The sequence below is a fragment of the Chrysemys picta genome, chromosome 23 (genome assembly GCF_011386835.1).
Source record: "Chrysemys picta bellii isolate R12L10 chromosome 23, ASM1138683v2, whole genome shotgun sequence".
In the NCBI taxonomy this organism is placed as follows: domain Eukaryota; kingdom Metazoa; phylum Chordata; order Testudines; family Emydidae; genus Chrysemys; species Chrysemys picta.
The window spans coordinates 12,933,355-12,957,428 of record NC_088813.1 but is presented as its reverse complement, the minus strand read 5'-3'; the positions used below and the strand labels follow the sequence as shown (position 1 = coordinate 12,957,428).

The window sequence follows — 24,074 nt, the reverse complement described above, 5'->3', positions numbered from 1 at the left end:
CCTTTGTGTTACTGAGGCTACGTCTACATCGCAAAGAAAAACCCACGGCATGGAGTCCCAAAGCCTGGGTCAGTTGGCTCAGGCAATGTAGACATTTGGGCTAGGCTGGAGGCGGGCTCTGAGACCCTCCCTCCTCGCTCCAGCCTGAGCCCAAACGTCTACATTGCTATTTTTAGTCCCCGCAGCATGAGTCAGTTGACCCAGGGTCTGAGACTCAGTGCTGTGAGTCGTTGTCTTTTTTGCAGTGTAGGTGTACCCTGGGGATGCTGGCAGTGAGAGTATGAAATCACTGTGTCTTGGACTTAATGATACTGTCTTGCCTCAGGTCCTGGATATGGAACTGAAGGATCTGTCCTCTCCAGTAAATCAGGAACTGGAATCTGTTAAGTGGATTGTGGCCAACCAGCCCCAAGAAGTCCCTGAACAATTGCTGAAAGCCTTGGAGAAAGATGCCAAGAACCTCCAGAAGTCCTTTAGCTCAGTGAGCGATGCCTTGGAGGCCTGGCTGCTAAACCTGCACAGTGCTGCAGAAACTGAAAAGGTACAACTCACAAACAGACTTTTGTTCTCCCTATGCTGCTTCAGCCCTATACTGAGGGATCTCTGCATTCATTCCTTCATTAGTTTCCTGGTTTTAATTAGTGTACTTTTCGTTTTAAGGCTAACGTCTTAACACAGCATAAAAGGCTTGAGGGGAAACTAGAAGAGCTGCAGAATTGGGTCCGCGATACCGCATTATCTCTGGACAGCAGTGACTACCACAATGCAACTGATGGGAACAGCTTGAATTGCTGCCTCCAACACTATAAGGTAGCCATAGCAACACCCCTAATCCTGGCAGATAAAATTGTGGCCTCCTCCAGGGAAGGGGGGTGCTTTTAATCCAGTCTTCCTCGATTCTTTGTGGCTTTCCCTTTGTCGATTATTGTGCAAGGAGATGCCAATATTCTAGCCGGTTTTTTAGTCCTTGTGCTCTTGGGAGCATGAGTAATAATGCCACGCCGGGGTGAAAAGAGCCAAGGGCTTTTTTTTTTCCTGTTTTGTCTCAGCAACAAGTAAAACGTCCTATTGCTGCTCAGCCCTTCAAAGACCATAGGGAAATAAATACAAAAATAAGTCGCGATCCCCTCCAGAGCGTGACCTGGAGCCGTTACAGAGCGCCACAGTCTCTTGGGAGTGTCGCTCAGACTGGGCACTGGAGACTGTCCTCATGGCTCACAGAGCTATGCTTTTGAGACCCCAGCAGTGCGGGGCGGGGGGAAAGGTGTTGGAAGAAGAGGTAGCTCCAGGAGAGGTTTTTGCTGCTCCACCATGATCTGCAGAACGAGGAAGCTGGAGGCGCGATTGGTATATAGACTATAAACAGTCACTTCTGAATCTGGGTACATGTCCACCGCTGCACCGCACACACTGAGAGAAACTGGGTCTGTGACTAGGATGCCAATGACAGGATTTTTTTTTTTTCAACGCCGTTGGGAGATCTGGTATGAAGAGAAAGGAGGAGCCTTGGGAAAACAGTGCTTCCCACACGCTGTGTTACTCACGTGCTGTTGTACGTGCTTCTGTTAGGGCTTCTCTGTACAAACACTTACTTGGTGGGAAGCTGGGGTGTACATCTACCTCGCACTAGCCTGCCATGCACTAAGTGTCTGTGTGGACCCTCCTGCCGCATGCTAAAAATTGCCTGTGCACTTTGATCTAAGCTGTTTTGGAACAGGAGTAGATTAAAGCACACTCCAGAACATCTAGGGCTTGGCACGTGGACACTTTGTGTGCAGCAAGCTAGTGCAGGGTAGTTTTACACCCCAGCTTGCCATGAACTAAGTGTTCATATAGACAAGCTCGTAGTGTCTACTTGGTTGCCTGAAATATCTTGTTCTCTTGATGGAGATCTGGCTGGACTCTCTCTGCTTCTAAGCTGTAGGATTCTCTTTGCCCATGGATCTTCTCCAAAGCCAGCAGCTTAGGAAAGTGCACCCAGACAAGAGTCACTTTACTGACTAGCTTTTTCTCTCTTATGTTCAGGAGTTGAAACAGCCCCTTGCTCACACCAAATCTGAGCTCGACGCAACGGCTTTCGACATTCAGTTCTTTATCTCGGAGCACGCCCAGGACTTGACCCCCCAACAGAGCAGGCAGCTGCTGAGACTGCTCAACGAACTGCAGAAGTCTTTCCGGGACCTTTCTGAGCGGGTGGCAGCTCAGGTGGAGGTCCTGCAGGTCTGTCTCCGGCAAGTGGAGCAGACTGATGAGGTGAAGGTCGTGAGACCGGTTGTGTTTTGTTAACTGAGATGTTAACCTTAAGAACATGCGGTGAAACACTTGCTGTTCTGTGTTCCGGTTTTGGGTGCGTGCCTTTGTCACGATTCATGGCACAGCAGGAGTTTCTTCAAAAGACTCCATTGCTCCTTTCTATTACCCTACCCATCCCATCTTTCAAGGGAGTGCGTTTCTGCCTTCCCTCTGGAAATATTCAAAATAACCAAGCTCTTGAGGACTCTAGAGGGCACAGCTGATCAGTCCCTTTGGCTTTCAGCTCTGGAAACCTGCCTGAGTCTCGCTGAGATCACACATGCATTGGTTTAGTGGGCTCACCCTAGTTCCTATAAGGCCCACATCAGAAAATAACTGCACAAACTGGTGCTGTTCAACCCAAATGCTAACCAGTGTTGGTAGTTTCTCATTTTCCTTGCACAGTTAATGGTCTGTAGCCACACGAGAACAGCCCTTTGAATAATATGTAAATGTCGCGGCACACAGCAGCCACCCACACAAGCTCCTGGTTCTCTGCTGTATTCCTGCAGCCCACATAACCGCATGGACCTTTTCACTCCAGACACTATTAATACTGTGATGTTTTTATTAACCGTTGCTCTCAATAACACTCTGCCTATGCCATCTCTTTGTGTGTATTAACCAGTTTGCTTTGCTTTTTCAGATTCAGTGTGCACCCATCCTAACCCAGGAAGATCTCGCTTTGCAGCCGAAGAGCTCTTAAGAGCGCTCTTTTGAATTGCTTCTGTTGTTTATCTTAAACAGTGAAAGAAATGACCGCAGCATTTTGCACAAGTTTGTATGTTTAGTTGCTACAGCATCAGAAGAAACTTTTTTTTTCCCTGCTGGCAAAGAGAAGTTTTTTGTGAGGACTGTCAGGGTCACACATCATGCTCAATTGCTCAAACAGGCGCTTCTGTATTGTGCACTAGTGGCAAAACCTAGGAACTGGATCAGCGACAGAAACACTTTGCCTCCCCTAGGCTCTCCCGCCAACCCTGGTGTCAAAAATAAACCTGACTCGGGTCAGTCAATGCTGCAGCGCTGCGTGATGCCAGCTTGTTACACATGGCCAGCCTTTCTAGAGATGGCATGACGCGGGTTTCTGGTATATTTTAAATTTCTGGAGGTTGAGAGAAAGGACAAAGCCAGAGCAACTTTTGGTTAATTGTACCAAGGAGGGCTCTGTTTTGATTGTTGCCCCCTATGAAATTATTAAACACGTGTGACATGGTCTCCCATCTAAGGAGGAGAGAAGAGTAGACCGCTTGAATTATAGAGAAATGTGTATTTAAAGAGATCCCTTCCTTCAAATAGCGTTGGGCTCTGATACACATTCATGCAGCCTGTCTGACTGTCTGAGAGCAGAGGGCGTCAAAAGGTGTTTTCTGTGCTGCCTCCTATCCTGTCAGGTGCTCACACTGTAACTCTTCTGCCTTGCTTTTCAGAGACGTGCTGGCATTGGATGAATGATGTGTATTAAACTGCCTCCTCTCTTCTCTTCCCCTCAACACAGACTCTCCAGGAGCAGCAAGCAATGCGCAGTCAGAAGCTGGAGGAGCTCTGCACCTGGCTAGGCCAGGTGGAGAACACGCTGACAGATCAGCAAAGAGCAGCCGATGAAGGGGACCTACCTATGCTGCAGCAGAGGCAAAGTGACGTTAAGGTCAGTGCTAGGGTAGTTGTGGGGGGCAAGAAGGGGGCAAAAGAGGCGCCAGCTGCCCAGATGGCACAGAAAAGTTGTACGATTCTTCCATAATGCTCGTAGGACCTGCAGAGGAACATTCAGAACCGGGCCGCCTCTTTCGCGGGTGTCTTGAAAGCAACCGAAGAGTTCTTAGAGGCCAACAGGGCCAAGATGAACCCCGGGGAGCTGGCAGCCCTGCAAGAGAAACTCCGCCTCGCAAAGGAGCAGTTCCAGTCTCTGCAGGAGCGGACTGAGGTGGCCCAGAAAGAACTGGAGAGTGCAGTGACTGCTGCAGTGCAACAGGAGACAGAAAAGGTAACACATGAAGAACGGACGGAGGGCAGCATGGCCTAGTGGGTATGCCACTGGACTGGGAGTTGGGGAAACCTGGGGTCTGTTCCTGGCTCTGCAACTGTTTGCTTGGTGACCTCGAGTAAGTCATGTCTCCACTCTGTGCCTCGGTTTCCCCATCTGTAAAATGATGGTATTGACTCCCCCTGTAAAGCACTTTGAGAGCTATGGATTAGACGTGCTAGGTGTGTATAATACTAATACAATAATCATAGTAATATAAAGCAGCCCAGGGCAGAGTAAAGAAGCCTTGCTCTGATGTCAGGAATTGGTAATAAACTTCCAGGGCAGTCTTTTCAAGTAAGTTGGTGCCTCTGAAAATCCAACAGTGTCTCAACCTCCCCAGATAAGCCACAGGGGTGTACCTCAAAGAACCACTTGGATGTGTGCACCCATGTGCACACACACTACTTGTACACTCGCTCTGTATCAGAAGCCCAGTTTGGGGTGTGTGTTGCTGAGTAAGACTATGGACTATGTGTTGTGCTGGGCTGAGAATCGCAAAATCAATCAGATGCCAGGATTCTCCCTCTCCTGATACAGCAGCTTATACAAATACAAAAAGAACAGCCCTCCTCATCCGGAATATTTGTCCTTTTTCAGGTGAAAGCTGCCAAAGAATTGGAGGAGAACAGGAGTAAGATTGAGTCGCTTCTAAATTGGGTGACATCATTAGAACAGACGGGGGCGCTCTCTGAGCACAAAGCTCGCCCAATGGAACAAGGTCCGGGAGCGCTCGAGGGGAAAAGCGCCCAGGACATTCTCGACGGTCACTTAGTGGAAATGGACGGAGTGGAAGAGAACCTTGATCGACAGTATGAGAGGCTGAAGGTTAGAATGCCACCATGTCCGACCTACCTGGCCGATATTACGTTAGATCTTAGTGCTGCCAAACACGGTGACCCTGCCACCAGGAAGTGGCATTGAATGCATGGATGTGTTCGCCTTGCCACGCCGTTGTGTTCCAGTGTAACCGGGCAGCATTGCTCTGGTGCTCTAGAAGGGGAGACCCTTGAACTTGTGGGATCCTCCTGGCACAGCCGACGGGAGGACATGGAGATGTGAAAGTGGAGAGAGGCGTGTTTTTCATCTGCCTCAGCTGTAAATTTATTAGTGGTGTGATCAGCAATGCAGAGTACTTTACATTCAGGGTCGCAAGATGATGCGGTCAGGGTAACGCACAGGGGAGGGGTTAGCTGTTTGCCAGCACAGTGAAGAGAGATCTGTCAGTAGTTCTGGTGCTAAGGGCTTGTCTGCATGGGGAAGTGAGTGCATAGTGAGCTAGGAGTAAATGTAAAGTGCACTCCTGACTCCACACCCACTCCCCACGTGAACACTCTTCCTGCGCACTCAGAATGCCCCACGCTTCCAAAGTGCATTAAGCTCATGTGCACAAAGACAAGGTGGGCGAGTAACCTCTTTTGTTGGACCGACTTCTGTCAGGGAGAGAGACACGCTTGAGTCCAGTAAAAGGTATTACCTCACCCACCTTGTCTCTCCAGTATCCTGGGACCGACATGGCTGCAGCTGCTCTGCAGACAACCAAGTGCCCAGAGGCATTCTCTGTGTCCACACTGGGAGTTAGTGTGGAGTCGCTAGTTCACACTGGCTACTGAGGGCTTTTCCCCCAGGTAGATAAGTCCTTAGAGACATTAGATTGGTCACAAGGCAGCATGTTTGTTGTGTGTGTGTTTCAGGCACGCCATCAGGAGCTGCTCTCCCAACAGCAAGATGTCATTCTAGCTACACAGACAGCACAGGCCTTCCTGGACAAACAGGGCCACAACCTAGCGCCGGAGGAGAGGCAGAGGCTTCAGGGAAGGCTGGCAGAGCTGAAGGAGCAATACGCAGCCAACCTGTCGCAGTCGGAGAAACAGCTGAAGCAAGTGCAGGTGCTGCGGGATGAGCTGCAGAAATTTCTGCGGGACCACGGGGAGTTTGCGGCCTGGCTAGAGCAGGCGGAGCAGGAGCTGGAGCGGATGCACAAAGGGGACAGCGACCCTGAATCGCTGAGACCAATGCTTCTCCGTCAGGGAAGCTTCTCGGAAGATGTGATCTCCCACAAGGGGGATTTGCGGTTTGTTACCATGTCAGGACAGAAGGTGCTGGACGCAGAGAGAGTGGCCAAGGAAGAAGGGCCTGAGCCGTTAGCCACGGGAAACTTAGTCAAGAGCAAACTGGATGATGCAACAAAAAGATACACGGCTCTCCACTCGAAGGTACAGGAAACACTTTCCAGCTCCATAGGATAAAGCTTTTATGGCGTTTCCTCTGTGAGGCGCTGTAGAGATGGTGGGAGCTGGTACTGCAGGTAACTGGGAATTTACCTGTCAAATCTGCCCTGTTACCGTCTCTCTGACTGCTCTCCACCTTCCTACATCAGGAACACTTACACTGTTCGAACATCTTAAAGGTGTGAGCTCAGAAGAGGGAAGGGACTGTGTTATATGGGTCTTCCACCCATATGCTAAAATTGAGTTCTTCCTCGGGGCTTTGGCAAGTTGGTGCGTGGCAGGCCGGGGCGTGAATCTACAGCACACTAGCTTGCGGTGTGCTAACTCGCTGTAACGCGCTGAAAGTTCTCTAGTGCACTTTGACATATTCCCCTTTGAACTTGGAACCTTTACTGCACAATTGTAGCATCCACGTAGCGAATTCATGTATGGCGGGCGAGCGCTCTGTACATTCACACCTGTGCCTGCCATGTGCTAACTTGCGGTGTAGACAAGCCCTCAGTGAATTCTCCCCCCCTTTCTTCAAATAAAGGGGGCATGGAGGAGCAGGCCATGGACCGTGATTGTTCATATCCTTGTCTTGGATTTTATTCCTCTGTGTAGTGTGCGAAGCTTGGTTCCCATCTGAACACCTTGCTGGATCGCTACCAGCAATTCCAGGAAGTGGCAGAAACTCTCAGGTCGTGGCTGCAGGAGAGTGAAGCAGCCGTAGCAAAAGTCCTCTCTGAGACAGTTTCCTCTGACCCAGCGGTTCTGCAGAAGCAGCTCACCAATGCCAAGGTAAGGGACCTTCAGCCCGTCTTTCTCCAGGCTGAGTGTACATCCCTCGTGGGCCAGACATCTCACCCTAAAAATCCTGATTTCGATCTCCTGTCATATGGGTTACTTGAGGGCTGTTAAATGAAGGATGGAACCTGCTAGACCAGTTCACCAGTGTGTCGCAGTCTCTTTGGTGTATATTATTGCTGATGTTAGTGGTCTTGTCTTGTGTTGGAGCAGCATCTACAGGGAGATCTTGCTGAGCATCAGGTGCCCGTGGAGAAGCTGCAGAAAGCAGCACGTTCCCTGCTGGAGATAGAAGGAGAGCCAGCCCCGGATCGCAGACGCATTCAGGAAACCACAGGTACTGGGCAAAGCAGCCGTGTCCATTAGCATGTGCGAGTGTGAAGACCGACCACAGTTAAAAAGGGGGACTCAAGTCCCCAAGTCAGACGAGTGCAGGAGAACACGAGATCAAAGTAGAGGAGCTACTGCAGTAACAGCAACTTGTCTACAACCCTTGTGTGGGCACACACATGCCAATAGGGCAGTTAACCAACTTCCCAAAACACCACCTGAGACTGTATGTTTCCTTTGGAGGATCCCCACTTCTGCTTATGTTGAGAAAATGATGGAGAAAGACATCTTGAGCAGCAGGCAGCTTCTGCCTGAAGTAGTGAAAAGAGACCTGCTGTTTTTAATGTTGAGACAATACAGTAGACCCCACTGAAATGGTCTTATCACAGTCCTACTGGGTGACCATGTTTCTGTGCTTCCGTGTGTGTTTCTGGTTAGCCTGTACCCACGTGTCTTAACTCTAGAGTGGGAGCAGATTATCCCACCTCTGCTACTGGCAGGGTTCTTACACATTCCTGTGTAGCATCTGGTATGGGCCACTGTCGCCGACAGGACACTGGAATAGATGGAACTTGGGTCAGTTTCTCTTTTGTTTCCCGGGTGAGGTTTTTCCTGTTCTCTCTAAAGAGTTCGGTAATCGAACCTGCACAGCTCCAGCCCCTCTGGGTGATTTGGCTAGTTATTTGTGTTGGAGATAATCCCAGAGGTGACAGTCACTCAGCCCTATTGGTCATTTATTTTATCCTGTGCTGAATTCCCCAGATTCCATCGTAAGCCATTTTCAGAGCCTTTCTGGTCAGATGGCAGAGCGCTCGGATCTGCTGCAGAAGTCCATCGCCCAGTCCCAGAGCGTTCAAGAAGGACTGGAGAATCTTCTGCAGTCGATGGCTGAGATTGAGAAGAGCCTGGAAGGAGAGCAGCTGGCTTCCCTCTCGTCTCTCTCCGTCCAGGAGTCCCTCGCCACGAACACTGTGAGATGTTCACTTAACTGCCTTTCCTAAAGAGCCTGCATTTGGTAGACCGTTCCTCTGTCCTTCGCCAACCTCTGAATTGTGCAGACATCTTAAAACATTCTGTGCTCTAATCGTATTGAATGTTCAAGTCAGTAAACCCATTTAAAAAGGGAGCATTAAATCCATCCTTTACCTGAATTCGCTGAACTAGGAAATAGAGCCACTAAAACTGTTTACCTGCCTCCTCAACTAATAAGCAGCATTTACAGACGTTAATATAGCCTTGAGAGGAAATCCCTGTCCAGAAGCAGTGGATGAGGATAGACTGACAGTTAAGCATGAGCAGAGGGAGGGAAAATGCCAACATCAGACACAGTGGGGAAGGAAGGCACAGGGAGGACTGGGGGTGAAAATAATCCACGTGACTGTTTCTGGTTGTCTAGAAATGTCATTTGCTTTAAGATGTCTAGTTCCAAAGGGCACCCCAGCCAACTCATGCCACTTTGCTTTTCTCGGGGTATGTTCTAACAACAGAAGTTGAAGCAGGACATCGCCAGGCAGAAGAGCAGCCTAGAAGCCACCCGAGAAATGGTGACTCGATTCATGGAAACGGCCGACAGTGCCACAGCCTCAGCCCTGCAGGGCAAGTTGGCCGAGGTGACCGAGCATTTCAACAAGCTGTGCCGGCGGCAGCAGGAGAAGGAGAACGTGCTGAAGGGCCTCCTCCCGAAGGTGGAGCAGTACGAGCACCTCTCTGAGAAGCTGCAGCAGTTCACGGAGAGCAGAGCTCGCATGCTGGCTTCGGGAAACCAGCCGGATCGTGACATCGCTCACTTCTCCCAGCAGATCCAGGTGAGAAGCGGGGGTTTTGTGCCTAAAAAAGGAAGGAGGCCCAGACTATGAGGCTTTTGTCAGGAGCCCTTTGCAGGCAAAGTGGAGGGATTTGTGCAGAGTAAACAACCCCCTGCCTTCATCCTACGCCATGGGGACCTGCTGTTACAGTAGCTGTTTGCTCAGCATTGGAGAAAGGGAAGGAGATGGGGGCTTTGCAGCCCTGTGTGAACAGTCTAGCGGCAGTGCTAGACTAGAAAGACAATTCTGCCCAGACCAGCTGGCTGGGGGCAGAGAACTAAAGGAGTGAACTCGGACCAATTTGATTAGACCCAGTGCAAATATAGCTAGACCTCACTGGCTAAAAATCCCATCCATCAATCCTGCGAAACACCTGGGTGTCTGAGTGGAATTGCTACCCTAGGACAGTGGTTTAGGGAGTAGGGCTGGGTCCATTGCACTGGATGGGACAAAATCATCGTGGTTTCATGGAGACACCAGGGTTCCTGTTAGCTGGGAACAGTATCTGCCCTAGATTTTCCCCGTAGCCAATTCTGATGTGTGGGAGTTTCAGAAGTTGGTCTGATTCAGGGATAATTCATCTTATTTCCCTGTAGAGGGCACCACGTGCCCGAGTCAGTATCAAGGGCTGTGTCCGTTCATTTCTCCTGTTTGAACAAACACGGGAGCTTCATCCCCGCTCTTGTTTGTCCTGCCAGGAGCTGAATTTAGAAATGAGGCAGCACCAAGAGGACCTGGATACTTTAGAGGGTCTGACCACAGAGCTGAGCTCCTTTGGGTTCCCAGTAGGCTCCTCTCAGCACCAAGAGAAGGTTCACAGCCTAAAACAGGATTTTGTGCAGCTGCAGAAGGCAGCAAAGGAGAGGTAAGGCCTGAGATCACCGGTTCCAATCCTTCAGGGGCTGGATTGTGGAGACAGCTCTTCAAAATTGGAGGATGTGCTTCCCACCGATGATGGAAGTTACTTAGCAATTGGGAGAGAGCCTCCTAAGGTTCATTTTTGCTTTGGGGACCATACGTTAACTTCTACCTCTGCTGTCCTCCTACACCGCACAACTTAATGCCGTCATCTCTCACTGACATTTTAAAAAAGCACGGCCGGAGGCGTTGTGAAAATGTGTGTGCTGCAAGAGCCTCTGCCTCGTGCTTTCTCAGCATGCCACGAATCAAACCCACTCCTGCTCCCCCCGAGGAGCAGATCCCTGTATTGTGGCAGAGGTTCATTGGCCAGCGAAGGAGCGACAGATAATAGCTGCAGAAGGAGCTTCTTCCTAGCTCGGGGGGGAGAGGGGGATGTTGTGACAATGCAGGGTCTGTCTCCAGAGAACGGGCAGCATTTAAAACAGGGTTACGGTAAAGAGGGCTCATGATGGAGAGCGGCGAGATGGGGGAAATAAACTGCTACCCGATGTTATAAGCCTCACCGCCATTCGGATGGTGCCTGACAAAAAGCAGAACGCCCAGGAACCTCAGCTGTCTTCTAAAGTGTGAGGCCATCTCCTGTCTTCAAGTTCCACCGTGATTTCAGAACTGCCGTAAGGGCAGCGAAGAAGGCAACGGATTTCATCGGTTACGCAGCACTGCACATACGGAGCTACTGCAAGTGCGTGCTGTTGTAACCGCCTCCCACAGAAATCCTGCCACGCGTTGCTCCTAGTGACGTGGCGAGGCAGGGGTACGGTCTGTCTTCACTGCAGCCGGGGGGAGTCCGATTGCACTTGTGTAAACATACCTGAGCTATGAATGTCACTAGCTCAAGAACGGGAGCAGTGAAGCCGCGGCAGTGCGGGCTAGCTGCCCGAGTAATTACCCAGGGTTCCAAGTGGGCTTGGACAGCCCATGCTGCCGTGACTTCACTGCTCTAGTACCCGAGCTAGTTAACGCTAGCTCAGGTCTGTCTCTACGAGCTACAATCACGCCCCGTGATTGCCATGTAGACGTACCCTAGGCCTGCCAAGCTTCCCTGCTGTCCCTGAGTGCAAGCTGTTCTCGGAGGAGAGGGGCAGGAAGTGATTGTTACAATGTCAAGAACAACGAGCTCCACTTCCCTGACAGCTCTACTTCACCGTGCCAGGAAGTCATGGTGTAGGCCACAGATTAATAGTATCTCTCTCCTCAGCCTCCTCTCCCAGTCATGATCATGTGGCATATTTGACCACAGGGATTATCTGCCCTTCCATTCATTAGCATGCAACATGCCAATGGTGACGGCACAACAGTGGAAGAGAAATATTAAAGGAAGCATGTGGTGGTTCCCAGGAATGAGGGTCACCTTGTTACCCCCTGGCTGTAGTGAGAGGTAGACTTGGCCGCTGGCTGTTAGCTCCCTGTCTTTACCTTGCAGCTTACCAAAAGGTGCTCCTCGAGTCCCTTTGAGCTGTTCCCCTGTGACTCCCAGCCCCGACACTGGCTACTCACAAAAATCCCAGAGCCTCTGCTCCCAAAGGACTCCAGTTTGCTAGTTTTACCTTAAACCACCGCTCCTGTATAACACACAGCACTTGTGAGCGCTGACATTAAGAAAGAAGTAGGTTTAGTTAAGAAAGAATAGAGACTCAACCAGAAACAAGGGAGTGTGGGGAAAACAAATGGTTATGATGCAAACAAAAGCATAAAACCTGAAATAGGGCCTACGCTTATTAATAGTTCCTTTTCCTATCTAATAATAATAATTCCCCCCCCCCAAAAAAATTCAGTCTGTTGCAGAGCTGGCTGGCTTCACAGAAACCAGGATCCAAACGGTCATGAAAACACCCCTGCTCCACAAGATGTCTCCTGAGTGAATGGATGCAGAGGCCTCTCCCCACTCAGTGTTATACTGAAAGTCTGTTGTCTCTATTCATAGACAGGGTGATACCCTGCCTGTTCTCGTTTTACCTCCAAGTGGTTTCAATTGTTTCCACTTGTCTTCTTTGGTTTTCCATTGACTGTTCTGTGATAGGGCAATGCGAGACAATTGACCCTTGCATGACATCACCAGCTCACTAAGGAGAGAGAGCAACTCCCTCCTGCATGAATAAACTGCCACCAGGTAGCTAATCCCTGGTGACTCCCCTTTTTAACTTTAAGACCCTAGGAGCATAAACGTCAATATAGCTACCTTATTCCTTCAGTGTTACCTGTATGCACATCACACCATGATTATGAATGTTGATAAATTGCAAGCTTTCAATAGAGACCTTACATGTTACCCAGTCTGCATAGATACCCCGTGAACAATGTATTTGATGTAGTGAGTTTGTCAGGTCTGAGATGAGAGTTGTTTGCAAAGACCTGGGCACCCATTGCCAAGGTGCCTTTGTGTCCCAAAGCGTTTGATTATTTGTAGCTGTTCCTTAGTATCTCTGTCCTTGAGTGTTGCTCCTTATTCTCTTATGGAGTGGTGGCTGCTGGGAGAAGTAGATAGGCAAACTCTTCCTCCTTTTTTCCAGCTGTTCTTACAAACATCCAGGCTCTTCTTTCCGATGATGAGCCTGAACCCTTGTCCAAGTAGTTGATAGCAAGGAAGTGAATCCAACCACCCTGTGACTTGCCAGCTCGCTACAGGCCACTAACAAGTGCTCTGTGCGGACAATGGTTTCAGAACTGCTAACCTGGACTTTCCCAAGAATGTGAGTCTGGGTCTCTAGGGGACAAAATGACACTGAACTTGTGCACCAAGGTCATTGAGTAAGCACGCTTTACCAGCAAGCAGGGGTGCAGCGTAACTATAGCCATGTTTTTGGCTACTAGTGAGCGCTGTTGCTAAGCAACAACAACAAAAAACAAGATCACAGAGACCCTGGTGTCCTCAATTCAGGGTATAGTAATTGCAAAGCGAAGCACGAGCTGCTAACTCTCTCCACCTTTTCACTCTTAGAGAAAAGGATGCATCGTCTTGCCAGGAACAATTGGACGAGTTCCGAAAGTTGGTCGGAACTGTAAAGAAGTGGCTGAAAGAAAGCGAGGGGAATGTGCCCTCTGCAGAGACCTCCCTGGGCACCCAGGAACTGGAGAAGCGCATGCAGCAAATCAAGGTGGGCAGGGAAAGCTGAAAACGCTCTGAGGAGTTGGTGTGGAAACCAAAGGAGCATGTAATGACTTGCAGGACATGCTATATTGTGAGCTATTTTATGCTTGTATTAATTCAGCTACGCCTGGGCTTCCATGTGCTTAAGTGCAGGGGTGCAGTGCTGTATGTCCGTGCAACGGTTTCTCATAAGTGAGCCTTTACTTGCTCTGAAAACGGCACCACTAAAGGTCTGAAGCCCCTGTCTGCGTGGGACTGTCGAGAGACAGTGCTAGCAATCATACACATCACTTTTAGCTATGGGCTCCCAAACTTTCAATGCATAGTGAAATCTATGCAGAGTCTTGTATTAATTTTTAAAAGCAATCCAACTGCTTCTCTGCTTTTCAGAGGAATTTGGGAGGGGGAACCCCCGTGTGCTAGTCTATTTTGAATGCAGCAAAATTCTGCATTTCTAGTGAAATTCCCTCTGCTGGACATCAGGGGTTACATCCGGTCACCTGAGCGCTCGCATTCTTCTCTGGGGTAAATGACACCTTAAATCAAGATGTGTCAAGGGCTGTGATTCAGAGAGAGTGCAACGTCCTGTTCACTCACCTGTAGCTGTCTTATCTCAGACAGAAATATAGCAGCTCTCCAAGCTACTGATCTATACCAGGTCCACGTGGCAGGTGTAGCGTGCTGGATACCATAGGGGGCTGGGTGTATAGGCTAGGAAGGATGGTCCTCAGAACCTTAGTTTGAAGAGAGACCCGCTAGTTCGGCAATATTAATTTATTGCTTGATGCTCTGTAAGTGGTTCATTACGAAGAAACCTCCCTCTTTGACATAGTATAGAGAGACTCTCTTAACCATAATTCAGTTTATTCTCTGGGAGTCAGTGAACCATCCTGTGAATTAGACAGCTGAGCATGCTAAAGCCGGATACTACATGGGTATTAGAGGAGTACTCCTAGTGCCTAGACAACAGACACACAAACGCACACCCGTAGTTCTCAGCAGCAGAATGTGTTTGAGCATAAGCAGCAGTGACACTTGGTTTCAATCAGAAGCCCTCTGGTGTGGGAAATATGTAATGTAGGATGCTGGTATCTGATCCTGTTTTTTTAATAGGTTCTCCTGGAGGAATGGACAGGAAAGGGGGCCCAGGTGGAGGAAATCAATCGCAAAGGGACTGCATTAGAGAATTTGATTGTAGAAATCACAGCCCCTGATGCACAGTCAAAGACAGGTGAGTTACAGCCGTGCCGCTCAGAGGACACCTGGAGTGTCCTTGGATGAGGAGAAGTAATGGAGCCCTGTCATTTTCTGCACTCCATTTGCTTTTGTTATTCTTTAGGTATATTTTTATTTAAACCATCATCAAATAGAAAATGGCTTTAAACTTGTTACAAAACAAAAGTAAAGGAGCCAGCCTTGCTCCAAGGCATTTAGGGACTGAGGGCTCAGCCTCTGGAGAGATTGTCTGTCTGTCTGTCTGTCTGTCTGTCTTATATGGAAATGAACATAAATACCAAACAGCTGTTTTCCAACTTGTGAGACTGACTCCTGTTGAGGATTTCAGGTAACAGCCACCCACGTACGATCGCAGCCCCTAAACGAAGCAGGGTTAGCCTGGTTAGTGTTTGGATGGGAAACCTCCAAGGAACATCTAGGAAAAGGCTACAGGCTGTAGTCCTGATGCTTCAGTAGGTGGCACTCTAAGGCTACGTCTACACTACGAGCTAGGGGCGTGATTCCCCTGCTCCTACATTAGCTCTCATTGAGCTACTTTGAGTATCAATAGCAGGGCCGCTGCAGTAACACAGGGAGCGAGAGTGGAGGCCCGGCTCAGCCGTGCCGAGTACATACCCACTGTTTCAGGTGGGTTTATGCTCTGCATGGCTCGGCCGTCTGTCCACTGCCACTAGCCTGCTACCGTAGCTACGCTGCTATTTATACTCGCGCTAGTTCGATACGCCCCTCGCTCATAGTGTAAACCTAGCCCAAGAATCGGTACTGAATCAGTTCATCAATATAATGCTAGGACAATGCTGGAGGATGCTTGCTTTCAGATACGATGCACATTGGATGTGTTGACTGCTTTTCTGACCATTTAAGATCCCAAGGCAAGAGTTAGGGGACTTAACTCCAACTTCCGGACTAAATTCAAAATTGGTAATTACCTAACACCTCGATGGGTGTTTCATCTGGAGAAATGAACCTTTGCTTCCCATCCCCAAACATGTTGTATAGTGTTGCTGACACAGAATGGCTACTGTGTTCCTCCTGAGAGGTAGCTGAATGTAAGTAATAGGAGAGCAGTCCCTTGTACATACCCGGTGAAAGATTTTGAGAGGTTTTCGTGTTGCAATCTCCTATATAAATAAATGGACATTTTAATGATTATGATGCTGACTGTTTCGGGCTGCTTAGAAAATGAGAAACCTGATCTATAACCTCTCCAGGGAATTCGGGTTTGAATGTGGATGGACTAGGCATCATCCCAAAATGAATTCCAATAGAAGGATTTTCTGAGGAATAATTTTCAGGGCCCAGTTGCATAGGAAAGATGTTTATTTTTTTAGGTCTGTTTCTTTAAGAGCTTCATTCCATAAGAAAAGAAGAACATAAGGAAGTTAATATCTTCAGTAAAGGTCTTTTGGCTCTTGCAATATCAATCTCTATTCTAAATATGATTTTCATGGATATTAGTTCTCCTGTGGGAATGCTGGTGCCTCCACCGAATGCAAAAATATATATAGTGGTCATGGGCTTGCAGTGTGAGGTGTGGCGCTGATATCTACGTCGTGCCCACAAGCGGAGTTTCTGTTGTGGGCTCTGGGAACTTCACAGCTACTCCAAAACTTCCAAGCTACTTCTAAACTGTCCCTATAAGAGTGGCTGGAGGAAATGGAAAAGGGTGGTGTTGGCTGCAGGGAGTCACAGCTATTCTGTTTTCAGCTATTTGGAATGAGAAGAGAGTAAGGCAAAATTGATTGGGAGTCCCAGCTAGGCATTGAGATGTGAGGAGTGGGGAATTCCTGGTGCTGAACCCTTAGCATTAAGAGGGGCTGCGGATTTATTGGGATGAAAAGAATAAGCCACTTCAAAATGAAATGAATTTGCTTGGTGGCTGACGTGGTTCGTCTTGTGGAGAGCTCTGTTGTCTTGTGCTGTGTTAATTTGTTTCTTTTGCCATGATGTCCGTCGTCGACAGTGGGCAGCCGGAAACGGTTGGGTCAGTGCTGAGTGCGTACGTTCATTGGTAACATGTCTGTATTCCTAACATGTTTGTCTTGTCCTTTGTTTGTCTCTCTGCCCCTTGCTCAGGTTCTGTGCTGCCCGCTCTAGGAGTGTCAGTAGGCAGCGTAAATGGATACCACACCTGCAAAGGTGAGCTCACCAACTCCGTGTTGCAATAGACAGCAGTGTCTGTGTGTTCATTTATGTTTCCATCAGTGCTTGATAACAGCAGTCTGTACGGCTGTTCCCCCAGGAGATAAAAATTGCAATGTGACACTGTCGGAATCCTATAGCAAACCCTGTTTCTCTGCAGCACCGTGTAGTAATGGAGCCATGGGATGGGTAGCTGATTGTGATGTAGGACAGAAATGGCAGGAGGGGAATCCAGCTTCCAGAAGTGACAACAACTTGACCCCTGATCAGCTGGTGTTAGAGAGCTGATGAGTGGGAGATTGTTTTAAGAAAAGCAATGAAGGTTATTAGTTCGGAGGATTCTGACACCATCTTAACCTGGAATTTTAAGTGTGACTTAAATCACTCGTTAGCTGCTGTGAGTTCATTGGTTCAACGAGATAACAGATGTAAAAAGTTGAACTCAAACTGTGAGAGGTGGATTAAATAGGATACTGTTAACACGGGGGTACAACATGCAGGAGGCTGATTTACTGGGAAGTGATTTGCTTTGTTGGGCAAACTGTCAAACTTCATATGTGATGCAACTGAGCAAGTCTCTGGCAGGACAGGTGGTGATCACCTGACACCTTAGGGTCTTCAGTAGATGGAAGGACAGTGATCGTAGCCTCTGGTACCCTGACACTGGCAGTCTGCATGAGGGTTGCTCAGAATTCCCAGTGCCAGCAGCCTACGTAGGAGGGGTGTTGCCGTCCTTCCGCTCAGGTTTGTTTCTTTGTCATTAGATTTGACTGAGATCCAGTGTGACATGTCTGATGTGAACCAGCAGTATGAGGGACTTGGCATGGCCTTGCGGGAACGCCAGGAGCAGCTGTCAGCCATGCTGGAGAAGATACAAGAAGTCCAAGAGGAGGCAAGTTCAGTGTTGAAGTGGCTGGAGTCAAAGGAACGGACCTTGTCAGCGCTCGAAGCTTCTTCCTCGCCTACAAAGACGGAGACCATGAGAGCCCAGGCTGAGCATAACAAGGTAACTTGTCTCTCTGAGCAGGAATAAGGACCGAGTTTATCATAATGACTAGGTCATTCTCTGAGACATGCCTTACTGCACTAGATTGGGAGGAACCAACAATAGCCTGTTTCTAAAGAGAGTATTTCATCTTGGGAGTGCAAGTGGTTAAATGTAGCATGAAGAAGCATGGTGTAGGGAAGACTGAGGGGGGACATACGTCTTCAGATATGTCAAAGTTTGTTATGAAGAGAACGGTGCTCAGTTGTTCTCCATGTCCACCGAGGGTAGGACAAGAAGGAAGCGACCAAGGCATGGTCCGCGCTAGAAAATTAGGACAGCATCACTAAGTCATTCAGGGCTGTGAAAAATCCACACCCCTGAGTGGCATAAAACTGACCAACATCCCCATATAGACAGCAGTAGGCCAAGGGAAGAATTCTTCCATCAATCTACTGCCTCTCAGGAAGGTGGATTACCTATGCTGATGGGAGAATCCATTCTGTCGGTGTGGATAGTGTCCACACTGAAGTGCTACCATGGCGCAGCTGTGCCACTGTAACATTTTAAGTGTAGACATACCTTTAGTTTGCAGCAAGGAAGATTTAGGTTGGATATTAGGAAGAACATTGTAACTATAAGGATAGCTAAGCCCTGGGACAGGTGACCTGGGGATGTTCTTGAATCCCAGGCATTGGAGGTTTTGAAGAACAGGTGAGCTAAACGCCTGTCAGGGGTGGTCTAGTATTCTTAATCCTGCCTCAGCGTGTGGGGAATGGACTAGATGACCTCTTGAGGTCGCTTCCAGTCCTACTTTCTGTGATTCTATGAATCTGTGGTGAGCTTCACCCTTTTAGATATTTTAGACCTATCCTGTATAGGCAGTAGTCTCTGAGAAAAACGCTGATAATGTTTAGCACCAATTCTCAGGTCATTCCAAATTCATTGGGAAAGCAACACACAGTTTAATGTTACGCTGAGAAAGATGAACTTTTCATTTCTTCTATTCTTAAGGCCCAAGGGAGCGCTAAGTATTAGTAACTAGATGAAATGATTCCATAAAAGGCCAAAGCCAAAGCCTTACTCGACTCCAAGTGTAGCTACTTTCTTCCTTCAAACTGTAGCATATCTCAGTCTAGCTCTTGTGCTTGAACTACATCTTCTGTTGTATGTCTCAGCATGTCCAAAATTTTCCTCTTCCTAGGCATTCCTGGCTGAGTTGGAGCAGAATTCAGGGAAGATCCAGAAAGTAAAGGAAGCACTTTCCGGCTTGCTGGAGAAGTGTCCTGACTCTCCCGAAGCAGCAAACTGGAAGAAGATGCTGGATGATCTCAGTAAGTTCCCTAGAGACTTAGCGTGATTTTTAGATGTCTCTAAACATCCCTTAAGGATGATTCCAGTTTCCAGGACAATTCCAAAAGTCAGAGTGAAGCAGTTACGTGTAATTGAATTCAGGAAATAGAGAACATACCTTCAAGCTGCCTGGCCTGCTAGGATGTTTTCAGGATGAGCATTGTTTCAGTTAATGAAGTCTGCATGATGGCGCTACGTTTCAGAGACTTTGCTTTCTTAAGTTACCTTAAAAAAATACCCTGCAATAAAATCAGTTGATTACTAAAAAAAAAAGCAAAAGTTTCGTTGGCCAAAGTAAAATTCTAATGATTACTTAAAATATTTTAGTTACTTAAATGATTAAACAAGCCTGAGTATTTAAAAAAGAAAATTTCAAAACTTGCTAGAAATGAAGTGTATGTACAGGGTTTCTCCATCCAAAGCTCTCAAAGTACTTGACAAAAATTGATACACGTTATATTATTTTTCTTTGAAAGATGGAATCTGAAGCAGAGAGAAGTTAAATGACTTGCCCAAGGGTCAGGCAAGTCTGAGACAATTGCAAGTAGATGTAGATCGCTTGATTCCACATTTCCTGTCCTAACCACATTACCATAGTAGTTAAAAATGGAAAATATATTACTAGACTGATTGTGTATCAAACATTACACTGGTCTATCACATTAGAGTCCTCATTTAAAGCTGGGGAGATTTCCATTGATAAATTAGTAATAAGGAAACGAAAAAACAACGGCTAAATCACATGGCAGGTTTCCTAATAACAGTAAAATTACCGGCTATTTCATTTCCTGTCTTCAGACTCCAGGTGGGCAAGAGCCAATCAGGTGACAGCCGAGCGCCAGCAGAAGCTGGAGAAATCAGCGAACCAACTGGCAAGCTTCCAGGCAGCTGAAGCCCAGCTGCGCCCATGGCTGATGGAGAAGGAGCTAATGATGAGCGTGCTGGGACCCCTTTCCATTGACCCCAACATGCTGAATGCGCAAAAGCAGCAGGTCCAGGTGAGAAAGGGGCTGCATCTGTGCTTCCTCTCGGTTAAAAAATGAGGAGGCATGGGCAGTTCCAGTTTGTGCAAAACTCCTGTGGTGATGGATAAATTCTTGTGTATAGTTTGTACAGTGAGCGTGTGTGTGTCTGTGTGCACACTCACTCTCCTGCTACCGAACGTGCTCCCTTAGAGCTTGTGTGTGCAAACAAGCTGGGTTGTAAATCTACCCTGCGCTAGCGTGCCATGCACTAAGTGTCCGTGTGGACCTTGCTGACAGGCACTAATGATTCCTTAGTGGGCTTTGATCTAGTCCCGTTTCAAAGCTGGGGAGATCAAAGCGCGCTAAGGAACTGCTAGTCCACATCAGTGGAGTCCACACAGATACTTAGTGCAAGGCAGGCGAGTTTGGGGTAGATTTACACCCCAGCTTGCTGCAGTCTAAATATTCATGTAGACAAGCCCTTGTCTGAAACTCATTTTGTTTGTAGCAGAAATGCCCTGCACACACCACATTGTACAACAGCGTTGGTCTAACCCCTCTTCTCACAGAGATGTCATAACATGTTGGCTGTGGCTTGTACTCCACCTAAGTGAAACTGGTGTAATTTTTGATCTCTCTTCTGTGCACAGGGTTCCAGTATTGACTCCTTTGTTTAAAAAAAATCAAAAAAATCAATTCCACTCTCTACAAAGACCTAGGTTAATACTATCCAGGACATGTTAATGCTGCATGAGAACCTTCCTATCTACCTCCTCCCTGTGTGTCGACCTCTAGTTACAAATCAGATTGCTGATACGTCTGTAGCCAGCAAAACCACAAAATAAAATATCCCGGTTAATATAATTATCTCTCTTTGTGTCACTGGTTTACATTGTGTTGAACACCAATAGGACAAATAAGGGAGAGAAGCGAAATAATTTATGGATGTAATCACAGAGGCTTCCAAATTTTGTTAAGCTGAAATGTTGTTATAAACAGATCTTTGCAGTCTACTTGTAGTCCTGTCCCAGGGATTTCCTGGTTTGTTTCCAGTGATTCTGTGGATAGTTTAAAGCTACTGGAGCTTGGTTTTGTTTGGACGATGTGTATTCGGTGCTGTCACACTTATACAAACACTTCTGTGTTATTTCTGTTCCAGTTTATGCTGAAAGAATTTGAAGCTCGCAGGCAGCAGCACGAACAGCTGAACCAGGCAGCTCAGGGGATACTAAGCAGCCCTGGAGATGGTTCTCCATCATCCAACCAGGTGCGGGAGGAGCTCCAAGGCGTGAATCAAAAATGGACCGAGTTAACGGAAAGACTCAACTCCCGTTCCAGCCAGATCGACCAAGCCATTGTCAAGAGCACCCAATACCAAGAGCTGCTGCAGGACTTGTCTGAGAAGGTAAAGGCCGTTGGGCAGAGACTCAGCAGCCAGTCTGCTGTCAGCACCCAGCCAGATGCCGTGAAGCAGCAGCTGGAGGAAACGAGTGAGATCCGGTCTGACCTGGGGCAGTTGGAAGAGGAGATCATGGAGGCTCAGACGCTGTGTGATGAGCTGTCGGTTCTGATTGGGGAGCAGTACCTCAAGGATGAGCTGAGAAAGCGCCTGGAGACGGTGGCTCTCCCACTCAAAGGCTTGGAAGACCTCGCAGGTGAGATGCCATGAAGCTCCTGGTTGTGGAGTTCAGTTTCTCTGCCTCCTGTTTAACAAAGGGTTATGCGGTCACTGTGTTTTTAAGACTAGCGAGGAAGGGATCTTCCATGATTTCTAAATTTGAAAACCGTTCCGGAAAGGGCCTAGCTTTGAGCAGTGCCACTCATGTGGTAAGGTTTTGATTCCCACACGATGCCACCAAGGGCTGGAAGTTGAGCAGAGGGGTGACCTGTTCATTACAAGGGTAGGGCTCATTTTGCCCTTCAGCAAAGGGTAGGGCTCAACTTCACCCTATGCACTCTGATTTTAAGAGTGGTGTTGACGGGGACTGAAAAGAATCTGGCCCCAATCTGAGAAGAGGGATGAGGAGAGTGGGCATCTGAGTGGCATCTTCGCTCCCCAAGTGGGTTGCATATAGAGGCCTCAGAACCAAAAAAACCTCTCCATTGTGTTACTGTCTCCTAACTCCATTCAGAAGTTGCTCATGACCTGACAAGCGAAAGGCTGCTGACGTGCCAGGGGAGGAGTTCGTTCCTGTTAATCAGAATGCATCTTGCGCATTTGAGATTTTTTTTATTAGATTCCAGCTTAATTGTTACATTCTAATCTTATTTCCATTTCAGCCGACCGGATGAATCGGCTGCAGACTGCGCTCGCAAGCTCCCAGCAGTTCCAGCACATGTTTGATGAGCTTAGGACCTGGCTGGATGACAAACTGTGCCAGCAAGCCCAGAGCCGGCCTATTTCTGCTAACCTGGAGAGGCTGCAGTGTCAAATCCAGGAGCAAGAAGAGTTCCAGAAGAATCTCAACCAGCATAGTGGCTCCTATGAGATGATTGTGGCTGAGGGAGAGTCTCTGCTTCTTTCGGTTCAGCCTGGGGAGGAGAAGACTGCCCTGCAAAGCCAGCTGGTCGGCCTCAAAACACATTGGGATGAGCTTAGCAAGCAGGTCACAGATAGAAACTCAAGACTCAAGGACTGTTTGCAGAAGGCCCAGAAATACCAACGGCACATGGAAGACCTCCTTCCTTGGGTAGAGGACTGCAGGGCGAAGATGTCAGAGTTGGAAGTAACTCTGGACCCCGTGCAGTTGGAGGCAGCCCTTCTGAGGTCAAAGGCTATGCTCAGTGACGTGGAGAAGCGCCGCTCCCTTCTGGAGATGCTGAACAGTGCTGCTGACATCTTGATAGATGCTTGTCAAACTGACGAGGATGAGGTTCGGGACGAGAAAGCTGGGATAAATCAGAAGATGGATGCCATTACGGAAGAGCTGCAAGCCAAGACTGGGTGCATTGAAGAAATGTCGCAAAGGCTAAAGGAGTTCCAAGAAAACTTTAAGAACATTGAGAAGAAGCTGGAAGGGGCAACGCATCAGCTAGAAATCTATGATGCCCTAGGACCTCAAGCCTGCAGCAATAAGAACTTGGAGAAGTTGAAGGCTCAGCAGGAAGTGCTCCAGGCCCTGGAACCGCAGGTGGATTATCTGAAGAACTTCACACAAGGTCTGGTGGAAGATGCTCCAGATGGGTCTGACTGCTCCCAGCTCTTACGGCAAGCTGAGGATTCCCAGCAGGACTTTAAAATAGTGAAGCAAAAAGTAAACGAATGCTGTACGCTGATGGAGACCAAGCTTGAAGGAATCGGCCAGTTTAATAACCACGTCCGGGAGATGTTCTCTCAACTGGCAGATCTAGACGATGAACTTGATAGCATGGGTGCCATCGGGAGAGACATTGACAGCCTCCAGTCTCAAGCCGAAGATGTTCGTACATTCCTGGGCAGACTTCAGGGGCTGAAGTCAGACATTGAAGCCTCTGAAGAGGAATGCAGGCACATGCTGGAAGATGAAGGAAGCCCTGACTTGTTAGGGCTGAAACGTGAACTGGAGACTCTAAATAAACAGTGCAGCAAGCTGACGGAAAGGGGCAAAAATCGCCAAGAGCAAGTAGAAACGACACTCTCTCGAGTCGAGGACTTTTACAGCAAACTGAAGGAGCTGAATCACATGGCCAGTGCAGCGGAGGAGAATGAGGCATTGCAGTGGATTGTAGGGACAGAGGTGGAAACCATCAACCAGCAGTTGGCAGATTTCAAGGTGAGCGCTCCTGATGCGGGGTTGTTTAAGTGGCATTTGCTGGTTAAAGGTTCATCTGCAGTTTGACCTGATCTCTTGTGCTATTCTGAAGCAGTGCGTTCCTTGCAGAATTCATATAACTTTATCGCTGAAAATGCCGCCAGGGTGCTTGGTGCTGTCGTCTCT

At 48.2% G+C, this 24,074-nt stretch overlaps 1 protein-coding gene across 32 annotated transcripts in view; it reads left to right on the top strand.

Annotated features, from left to right (window-relative positions):
• The window catches only part of MACF1 (microtubule actin crosslinking factor 1), a 249,139-nt gene that overhangs the window by 147,400 nt on the left and 77,665 nt on the right, over positions 1 to 24,074 (top strand). For 27 of the 32 annotated variants that reach the window (XM_065577277.1, XM_065577276.1, XM_065577286.1 and 24 more), the window contains 20 exons: positions 326 to 541; positions 661 to 810; positions 2,026 to 2,253; positions 3,791 to 3,940; positions 4,043 to 4,276; positions 4,916 to 5,143; positions 6,010 to 6,531; positions 7,150 to 7,326; positions 7,546 to 7,669; positions 8,425 to 8,633; positions 9,150 to 9,467; positions 10,166 to 10,332; positions 13,327 to 13,483; positions 14,590 to 14,707; positions 16,789 to 16,851; positions 17,619 to 17,860; positions 19,044 to 19,173; positions 19,991 to 20,190; positions 21,317 to 21,812; positions 22,438 to 23,909. In XM_065577277.1, the coding sequence (XP_065433349.1) occupies positions 326 to 541; positions 661 to 810; positions 2,026 to 2,253; positions 3,791 to 3,940; positions 4,043 to 4,276; positions 4,916 to 5,143; positions 6,010 to 6,531; positions 7,150 to 7,326; positions 7,546 to 7,669; positions 8,425 to 8,633; positions 9,150 to 9,467; positions 10,166 to 10,332; positions 13,327 to 13,483; positions 14,590 to 14,707; positions 16,789 to 16,851; positions 17,619 to 17,860; positions 19,044 to 19,173; positions 19,991 to 20,190; positions 21,317 to 21,812; positions 22,438 to 23,909 (5,601 nt within the window). The remainder of the gene's footprint in view (positions 1 to 325; positions 542 to 660; positions 811 to 2,025; positions 2,254 to 3,790; positions 3,941 to 4,042; positions 4,277 to 4,915; positions 5,144 to 6,009; positions 6,532 to 7,149; positions 7,327 to 7,545; positions 7,670 to 8,424; positions 8,634 to 9,149; positions 9,468 to 10,165; positions 10,333 to 13,326; positions 13,484 to 14,589; positions 14,708 to 16,788; positions 16,852 to 17,618; positions 17,861 to 19,043; positions 19,174 to 19,990; positions 20,191 to 21,316; positions 21,813 to 22,437; positions 23,910 to 24,074) is intronic. The other 5 variants (XM_005302134.5, XM_065577290.1, XM_008171036.4 and 2 more) reach the window with 3 other exon arrangements.